General features: G+C 52.2%; 1 protein-coding gene across 5 annotated transcripts in view; it reads left to right on the forward strand.

The window, feature by feature from the left end:
- The first annotated feature begins 428 nt into the window (after positions 1-428).
- Positions 429-9,990, forward strand: part of Septin8 (septin 8) — a 29,020-nt gene continuing 19,458 nt past the window's right edge. For 2 of the 5 annotated variants that reach the window (XM_031351852.1, XM_031351850.1), the window contains exon 1: positions 429-730. In XM_031351852.1, the coding sequence (XP_031207712.1) occupies positions 701-730 (30 nt within the window). In that variant the 5' untranslated portion in view covers positions 429-700. The remainder of the gene's footprint in view (positions 731-9,990) is intronic. The other 3 variants (XM_031351851.1, XM_031351853.1, XM_031351854.1) reach the window with 3 other exon arrangements.

The following is a 9,990-nucleotide window of genomic DNA, read 5'->3' on the forward strand; positions in this document are numbered from 1 at the left end:
ATGCTGCGTAGATGATCGCGCTCCGCTTCCCAAACTGTGCATCTTTCTCCGGGTCATCATTGCGCAAGGAGCCAAAGGCTGCCTGGCAGGATGCACCGGTCCAGCCCAGGGCTCCCGCCCTAGCTCCAGCTTAGAGCATCAGGTGGGACTTATGGCACAGGCAGAAGAGGCTGAGGGGTCTCTCTCGGACCTACTGCGCATGAATCCTCCGATCGGAGGTCCCAGTGCGTTTGCAGGTTCCAGCAGGGACAGTCAGCTTGGAGACAGAACTCCCAGGGCACACGTAGCACCCCTCTATGCTATGCACTAATCCAGCTTCCCAGGGACACGCAGCAGGCCTCGGAGAGCGGCCCGGGTCCCCCAGACGTGGCAGTACGGGCCCCCCACCTCGCAGACTACAAGTCCCAGCAGCACCCGCAGCTAGTACCTCCCGCCAAGCCGCGGAGACCCCCGGTCGGTCCCAGCCGCGGGGAGCGCGCTGCGCTGGGGCCGAGCCGGGTAGGGAGGCCGGTCCCGCGGGCGGGGGCGGGGCCGGCTCCGCGGCTTCTCCCGCCGCCGCCGCCAAGGGGAGTTTCCAGGAAGTGGCCATATTGGATCCATTCAGCCGCAGCCGCCCGGGCGGAGCGCGTCCCGCAGCCGGCTCGTCCCCGCCGCGGCCCCGGCGCTCCCCGCAACCCGCCCGCCCGGTGCGCAGCTCGCCATGGCGGCCACCGACTTGGAACGCGTCTCGGTGAGGCCTGCGGCGCACAGGGGCACGGGAGGGGGCGCGAGGCGGGCTGTCAGCACCGCACGGCGGGGCCTCGAACCCCGGGACCTGGGAGGCAACCCCGGGGAGGATGTCTCAGAGTATTGGGCTTCGAGCGATGTGAGCTCCTTTCGCGGGAAGAAGGCAAGATCTGGGCTGGTCAGGGCAGGTGTGAAGACAGAGTCGTGTCCAGAGGGGAGGATCCCGGACGCCCCCGACTCTTCTCACCTAGGGTGTTCCTGCACCTCTGGGGACTTGCCTTTGCCGCGCAGGTGCTGTTATCTGAGTGCCAAGAGTGAGGATGGAACCCTAGGGATCCAGGGATTTTTCTTTCCCCAGCACACACACACACACACACACACACACACACACACACACACACACACACACACACACATTCTCGAAAGAGCTCAGGGGAGTTGCAGACTTTGGGTCGGAAGAACCCAGGCCTGCTGCTCATCTTCTCCACTGTCCTCCCGGGAACCTGGATCCTGGGTGCGACTCCAGACAGGTCCAGGGCCTCAGTGATAGGCTCTGGCTCTGCGGCAGCCATTCCCAGGAGCTGAAGGGATTCCAGATCCAAAACCATTGAGTGTTTGGGCCCCGGTTTGCGTCTGCCTCTCTCTGGGCTGACGTCCCTTGGTGGTCCTAAGAGGGGTGTCTGTGGACTTGAGCCAGGCCATAGCATGAGGAGGGAGGCCTTTTGGAGGTTGTCTGCACTCTCTTGGTGTCTAAGGCTGGATTTGGGTGTGTCTGGGAGGCTAGGCTGTGACGGTGAAGGAAGCTGTGTCCTCTTGCCAGCATGTGAGGCCCTGGTCTACTGGAAGGGGAGGAGGGGAAGGGAGGGAGGAGGTGGAGGAGGGCCCGGGGCTGTTGGAGGGAGGGAGAATTCTGAATGTGTGACCGATAACGAATTGGTTCTGGGGCTAAATAAGGGAGCCAGGACTTATGTAATTTTGCTATAAATACTGTCATCTGAATTTATATATGCAAATTTCTTCTTTAATCTGAAAATACATTTGTTGGTCTTTGCGAATATGCATAACAAAACAGGAGCTCCTGGTTTCATAATGTGTTAGACTAGTGTATTCTATGCCCCTTGGGGAGGGGGCTGTGTGTCTGTTAAGGAAGTTTGACTACATGGAGAACAGATGCAGAGGCTGGGGCAAACCAAGGTCCACTTCACTCCCGTGGCTGTAAAATGGAATTTATGTACTCAGGAAAACAGCCCAGTCCTTATAAACCTGCCTAGTGGATGGAGAGCAAAAGGTGTGTGTGTGTGTGTGTGTGTGTGTGTGTGTGCATGTGCGTGTCTGTGCACACATGCCTGCCTGTCCGTCTGAGCGCTGTGTTTTCTGTGCTTAGCTGACCAGAAGGTTAAGTCTGTTTTGTATTGAGGTCAGAGGTTTGTTTAACAGTTGATCTTGCCCAGATGAGAGTATGTGTAAAGCAGTGGCCTGAGAGGATTCCTAGAGATACCACTTGTTGGTCATGGGACCTCTGGCAAGCTGTTTAACCCTCCGTGTTCTCATCAACACAGTAAGAGGAAAGCGGATCTCCCTCGTAGAGTTGTGTGGATAGTGTCAGGACATGAAAAGGACTCAGTAAATACCCAGCTGTGTATGAGATGGCTGCAGAAAATGTGTTTGCCTTGGTCGCCTGGTGGTCAGAGGTATCCTCGGAGGGCCAGCTGAGTGTCGGCATTGTACAGCTGGGGCTTGGGAAGACCTCGCCTCTGTTTGCTTTTGGATCATTTCTGTGGGAAGTCTTCATATTATCCCCACAGTGACCCAAAGCACAGGGGCGGGGACTCAAGTTCAGCTAATGCTGCATGGAATCTTGGGGCCCTGCTTAGTATGATGGTTCTGCCAGAGGGATGGACGCCTTCCCCGAGTCTCTGGGCCATCAGCCTCCTGGGAGGACTCTGATGGAACTGAATTTGGGTGGAGATGTTGGGTGGAGTTTGGCTGGAATGTGCAAGTCTGGTCCCTTTCTTCCCTTCCTTATCATCCTGGGAAGGTAATTTCCTCCCTTATCATGTGCAAAGCCAGGATTCCTTAACAGGTTTTTTGAAGGTTAACCGTAGTTTTTGGCTTATTGGAGACCTGCTGGATATTTTGCTCACTGCAAGATTTGGTGGCATGTTTGGCAGATATCCACTGCCCCTCTGGCTTATGCAAAGGTAGTCAGACGGGTATCAGGTGACCTGCAAACTGTCTTAGTCTGGAGTCTACAAGAGTACACAGAGGGTTTGGACTGTAGCTTGGGTAGAGTGCTTACTTAAGTTGTGTAGGAAGCCCTGGGTTCAACCATCCGAGCTGCCTGGATTTAAAATGCACTCAGCAATGTACTTTGAGATGGCGATGTGTTGGTATCTTTTTTGTTTTTGAGTCGGAGTCTCTCTACATAGTCCTGGCTGACCTGGAACCCACTATGTAGACAAGGCTGGCCTTGAATTCACAGAGATCCACCCGCCTCTGTCTCTCAAGTGCTGGGACTAAAGGCATGCACAACCATGTCTGACAGTGTGTTGGTATTTTGACTTACCCTTACCAGCATGGTGTATACACCATAGACCTGTATTGTTGTGTGTATCTGAGTATGTATGTGTGCTTGTGTGATGGTGTGCTATGTATGTATGTATGTATGTATGTATGTATGTATGTATGTGGGTGTGCTTGTGTGATGGTATGCATGTGGAGGTCGGAGGGCAACTTTCAAGTCTTTCATCTTATGGAAATGGAATCTAGGCTGTCAGGTTTGTCAGCAGGTGCCATCTTGCTGGCCCTGCATCTCTGACTTCTGACTGAGTCCTGCTCAGCCTTCAGTCAGCTCAGAGCCTTAGGTTGATGGCTGTTGTGTATATATGCGGGGTCAGCCCTCAGCAGGTTCTGTCATCTCTTGTCTTCTGTGGGCCGTCAGATTCCTGGCACACTTTTGGGGTCCCTTTTTTCTTAGACTCTGACTCTGAGGCTCACTCTCTTCCAACCCTGGCTGGCTCCTGTAATGCCTGTCTGCATATAATGGAGCAAGGTTCAGACTCCTAAGTGAGGGACCCTACAGGTCCCCGGCAAAGTGAGGATGTGCGGGGGAGAGGAAGAAACGTGAAACAGCCTCATACTTGGCATGCTTCCCAGCCAGTCGCTCCCTCGCCCCCCATCTCCGCTTTATCCTCAGCACCATCTGTTACATCCGTTGTCACCCTGTAATCTTGACACTTCCCCAAAAAGCATGCTATCCAAGGAGTGCCTATTTTGTCCTGAAGCTAGCTGTAGGAAGAAGCCTTCTCACCCCAGTGTGGCTCAAAGGCCCTGGCCACTGGGCTCTCTCTACCCTGTGAAAATGACCTTAGCCAGCCTTTCTGGGCAGAAACGATAGCTGAAAAAAATGTGTCAGTGTAGCCCCCAGTGCCCAGCATTGAGGGGTCACATGTGAATGCCACAGGCAAAGCCACAGCTTCACACCTTTCTCCAGGAGCTAGGGTTGCCTTTTCTTCCTCCCTTCCCTATCTCACAAAGTAAGGAACAACCTTACTGGGACCTTATGGAGTGGATCGGAGCTATGAGTCTGGTGAGGGGGTTGATGACCCGTGAACTGTTTGGGACGGGAAGAAAGAGGATGGCAAGAGACTGACCACAGAGCCAAGGGGGATAAGCAGAGGAGAACTCAAGACTTGTCCAAAAGCTTTGGATGGGCAATGGATGTTCTGTGCTCATTGTCTTTTTGATGTCAGCAGGCTGAGATTGGGTGAGGAAGCAGATTTTGGTTGCTGGTCATTCAAAGATGGGCCCAATACCGGAATACCAGCTTCCACCTGAGGGCCCCTTGAGGTGATTGACTTCTAAGCCCTAGGATGAACTAGGGAGTGGTGTGTGTTTCAGACAGTAACTCCCGGATGTCTTTATGACTGAAGCCCAGCTTCCTTGGGGCCATGCCCCAGAGCAAAGAAGCAAGGACCAGCTGGCCTCCAGGTGTCTCTCAGGGCCTCTCCAGCTTCCTGTTTCCTGCTGCCTTTAGGGTTTTGGGACCCCCCTCCCCCCAGCCACATCTTATGATGCACTGGCTTTGTGAATAGCCAGATGTGGGGCTGGCTAGGCAGGGTGAAACACATCTTCTTGAAGAATGGGATGTCTCCAAGAGTCCGAATGCTCTACTGGGAGCTGGGATGCTCTCTGTTAGCTTCTCTAGGAGTCGTGTGCATCCGCAGGGCACATGTGAGGAAGCCTAGTTGGGAGGAGGCAGCCGAGGACAGGGTAGGGATCTCCTTAGGCATAACTACAGTTGTCTTGTGTGCTTGCCTTAAACTGGGCATTCTTAGGATGAGAAGCTCCCAGGTACATAGTAGGCTTCCTGAGCCAAGTTAGAGGGACAGAATCAGAGGGAGTGTCCATCTCTGATCTTGCTCTCTGGCTGTTCTCAGAGGGGCCTTCTGGTGTGGGCCACTGGGAACCTGGGCTTTAGGGGGACTGTGGGATGGACCCAGAATTCCCCTCAGGGACAAGCAGACCCTTTGTCTGCTGTTGGGGTGAATGGATAGCAGAGACACATAGCTGTGCATGCATAGCTGCCTCTAGCCGCGTCGGTGCAAAGGCACCCCTCTGGAACCCGCCAACACCATCATCCATTCTGTGGTGGTAAACAAGGCAGGGAGATTTTGGAACCCACATCCCCCCTTCTAAAGCTGGTGTTTCATTCACAAGTAAATGCTGCCTCCTTCTTTGAATGGTTGGACCACTTGTGGCTAAGCCCATTGGCAGACAGCGGTGGCTGCCCCTAGAGTCAGTCCCTAGCCAAGCGGAAAACTGGAGCTGCTGTGCCTTCTGCAGCAGAGAGCCTCCTATGTGCAGTGGCAGGATGGGACATTTCCTCCTCGTCCAGCAACACTTCAAAGCCTGAGAATGTGTCTGTGTCCCAGGCCTCTGTGGCAGGTGGCTGGGACAGGCATGGGCTCAGGAACTGTGTTCTTTTGTTTCTGGGAAAACCGATTTTGGTAGATGTGTCAATCAAACCATCCCTAGTTGACGGGCTACAGCCTGGCTGTGGGAAGACGAGAAAGTGTCCGGGACAGGGAAGCACAGGGCCAAGTACTGTGCCAGGGAGAACCTGGTCTTTCTACAAGGGAGTAGGGAATGACCAGCCCAGGGAGAATGACAGCTGTCCCAGCAGCCCTCCTTGTTGTTAACCATGTGGGCACCATGGTGGCACACTGAAGGTTGAACTGGGTCTGAGTTTTCCTCCCGGGTGTTCTGTTCTGTAGAAGAGAGGCACTGCAGCCCAGGTGTCCTCTGGATTGAGGACAGGTGTTTTCTGCTTCTGTTCTCCTCAGGCCCAGGATGACAGCTTCTCTGGCTTTGCCGTCTCCCATACAACCTTTTAGTTATTTCCCGTGACCTCTGACCTGGGTTTAGAGGCTTGCTTGGAATCCTGGGACCAGAGCCTAAGCCTTTCCTGGGAACATTCCTAGGATTCCTCTTGGGCTCAAGGACAGTTGTGCTCAACACCACAGTTCTGGCCTGAGGCCTCTGCTCTGGCTATTTTTAAGGCCTAGACTGCTTGGGAGTAGCTGAAGCCACTTGGTGCCAGGAACATGGGTGGAGAAGGCTCCCAGTGACACAGTGATTCCTGAGCAGTGGGTTTCCCGCCTAACGGGCAGGGTGTACCTGAGGATGTCTTGAGAGGAACAAGAGGGCAAACTGTTCTGAAGTTAGTCCTAAGATAGTCTAGGAGGCCAGCTGATGCTAGGACAGGAACCAGGGAACAGATGTGTTCAGAGACCACGGCACCAGAGAAGCGTGTGGAAGACCTGGCATTAAGGAACTTCTCAGCATACAGGACTTAGGAGCCATTTCTTAGATTGAGTATCTCCTTTGATTCCCTCCCCACTATAGTTTGGGGTTCTTTCTTCATGGGCAGTCTTGTTGGTGTGGGTACTTCAGCAGATTTCCAGTCTCTGAAGATAGTCTGTTTTTGTGTGGGGGCAAGCTGTGAGACTCGATTTCTCCCTAGATGCCACCTCAATTCTTGGTAAAGCAGGCAGTTCCTCGTGCCTGTCAATTAGGGCTGATCCCGAGGGTTCAGAAAGAGCAGTTCCGGACCAGGACAGGGATGTCCCAGTTACCCACTGGGCTGTATAAACCAACAAGGTCCCCTGTTTTGTTCTGGATGGCCAGGCATGAAAGATTGCACTTTCTTAGTTTGGTTGTTTTCCCTGATGTGCCAAAGAAAAGATGACGTAGGAACCCTCGGCTTTGCTCAGGTTCCAAGAGCTCGTTAGTGACTAAAGAGGGGATCTTTGCCTTGTGAAAATCTTATTGTGTGAGATCTTCAAGGTGCCAACTGTCTCTGTCCAGGGGGGGGGAGGGTTGAAGATGTTTAGAGCCCCTAGTGAGCACCCTAGGTTGCTAGATATGAAAGGGGCCAGAGTCAGCAAGATCTACCCCTGTCTAAGGCCTGCCAACCTAAGGCTTGTCCTTATAGAAGAATCACCCATGCCTTCATGCCCTCTGAATGGAGTTGACACATCATTTCCCCAGATCTTTCCACCAGTCTAGTCTGCCAGACAGTAATGTCCTTGGTCCAGAAACATTCTCCAAAATGCTAAGCCCTCTGTTGGGCCCGGTATTCTCTTTTTCTTTTGGTTTTATTCCCTTTTTCCTTTTCACACCTTCCTTTTCGAGACAGGATCTCATATAGTCCAGGCTGGCCTCAAGCTTGCTAAGTATCTAAGGATAGCCTTGAATTCCTGATTCTCCTGGGTATCTCAAGGGCTGCGATTACAAGTGTGTGCTACCATCCCTAGTTTATACTTAATGTTCACATCTTTATTTTCTTTTCACTTGGTCTTGTTTGAAGGAGGCACTAAGGATAGAAATTGGGGTCTGTCTAATGGAAAGTGCTCTACCACTGAGCTGCATCCATAGCCCTTGGTAATCCAGGCTAGCCTTGAGACTACAATCCTTCTGTCGTAGCCTCTTCAGCATTGGCTACTGGCACACCAGTACCTGGCTTGTTTGTGTTTTGAGGCAGGGTCTCTCTATGCATTTCAGGCTAACTTTGAATTCCTGATCCTTCTGCCTTAGCCTCACCTGACATTGGGATTGCATGTATGTGTTGCCATGGCCTTCCCCCTGTTGTATTCTCACAGTTGACTGAAATCCCAGGCCTGTGGCAACCCTGGGCCATGTCTGAACATGGACTCTGCCATTTCCACCTCTTTCTGGAAGTTACGGTCTTTCAACCAGAGTATAATGCAGCCAGAAGTGTGAGTTTCCCGATTATGTTGCCTCTGGTCAGATCCTGAGCAGTGTGGCCTCCTGTATGTGACTGTCTCACAGGGACAGGTAGGGACCAGCTCCGGTGGTCTCATCTGTGAAGTGGAGCTGCTATGTGGAGTAAGATGGAAGCTGTATATTTCAGAACTTGTATTAGCTGTAGTCCTCTTTGGCATATATGGTGCTTTCCTGGCCTCTATGGCACTTGAGTTTAGAACAAGCCTGAGGTCAAGGATGTAGTGCCCTCGCCTTCTCACTGTCCCCATGCCTGCCACACAGCAGATGTGTCCACTGTTGATGGACTGGGAGCCTCCCGAGGGCAGCAGCAGCAGAGTGCATCGGCCAAGGGCTTATTCTGCTTTAAGCTGGTTAGTGCTGCACAGGGTGGGAAATACTAAGTGAGAGACTGTAGCACTTTGGGGGTTTAGTTCATATACAGTGGTTCTGGACGGTGGCTGGTGACCTCCATTCTTCTCTGAGCCTGTAAACTCAATGCCTGGCCTTCTTTGCCCTTCTTGAAGTTTCCAGAGTCTCCCCACCCTCTCCTGTCCCTGTGCATGCCTTGTTTCATGGAGACTAGCAGTCAAGACTTCTTCAACTGCAGTGCTAAGGTTCTGCTCTGCTGTGGTATAGGCCGGACACCTAGAAGGTAGGGCACACGGGAACTCTGTGACTGCTCTGGCATGTTCTTGGCCTGGGTGCCTTTTATGAGGCAGCTTTAGTCTTAGGCTAGCTCCCCAGATGTTCATAAAGGCCTCCCCGAGCCACTTTCTTCGGCATCATGTTGATTGGCTACCACCAAATGGCAGGGTGCTTACTCAGCAGGAGACCTGATATTCTATTAAGTCCTGGTCACTACATCATGTAAGGGACACCTTGGTTGTTACTAGTTCTTCCTGTGCTATGACTGCTCAGGCTAGCGAACATCTGAGGGGAGGGTGACACTTTGCAGTAAGTAGAACATTTGGGGTCACGAGTTATTGATGCCAAATGTATGATCAGGAAAGCCAGCATTCATGAGAGTCATCCCTGAGGAAAGCCAGAAGGTCACATCAGTCTCCTAAGAACAGAGAAGGACACTGTCCCTGTCAAGGCAGTAGCCATGTCTCTCTCTACATAGGGGCATCAGAGATGATACCCACTCTGGTCCTTGATGGACTTGGAAGGACACAGTGCAGCTTTGGCAATAACTTGGGGTAATGATCTCCTTGTCCTCTACACCTTCCATAGAGAAGCCACGTTCTGTGAGGGAAGGTCAGGCAAGAGTGCTAAAGCCTCAGTGGATAGCCTCTGGAGCCCAGAATTGTAAGAAAGCTGGGGGAAGTGAGACATAGGCTGGCCTTCTCTCTCTCTTTCTCACTCTCTTTCGCTCCCTCTCTCCTGCTCACTCTCTCACTCTCCCCCACTTCCTTTCTTTTTCTCTCTCTGTCGTGTCCTCCGCTAAGGAGTGTGTGTGTGTGTGTGTGTGTGTGTGTTTCCAGACACAGCTGACTTGGTCAGTTTTGGCGGCAGACTGCAGGATGTTGGATTGCATCCTGATTGTGTCACCCTTGGAACGAGAGCATGAACAAATCTGCAGCCTTCTCGGCAAGCACAGCACGCTTTCAACTTTACAGAGATTTTCATTCTCACCTAAAAATAAGCTTCAGGCTGTTCTGTCCTGCATTTGATCTGCAGGCTGCCACAAGCAGGAAGGAAGACCGAATAATGAAGTCCTGTGTGAGGTGGGCGGGCAGCACCTCTTGATTGGCAGGAGTTGAAGATGGTGTTCATGAACTTAAAAATGAGCAGTGGTGTCATGGAGGGCAAGTAGAGGAAGCATAGAGAACATGGCCTCTCCAGCCTGTGGCAATCTTTCTGATGTTGGGAGAAGAGGTGGCCAACCAGGACACATAAAATGTTAAGGGTTCTTTTGTTTGTTTGGTTGGTTGGTTGTTTTTTGGTTGGTTTTTTTTTTTTTTTTTTTTTTTTTTT

This window comes from Mastomys coucha, unplaced genomic scaffold, assembly GCF_008632895.1.
Source record: "Mastomys coucha isolate ucsf_1 unplaced genomic scaffold, UCSF_Mcou_1 pScaffold5, whole genome shotgun sequence".
Classification (NCBI taxonomy): domain Eukaryota; kingdom Metazoa; phylum Chordata; class Mammalia; order Rodentia; family Muridae; genus Mastomys; species Mastomys coucha.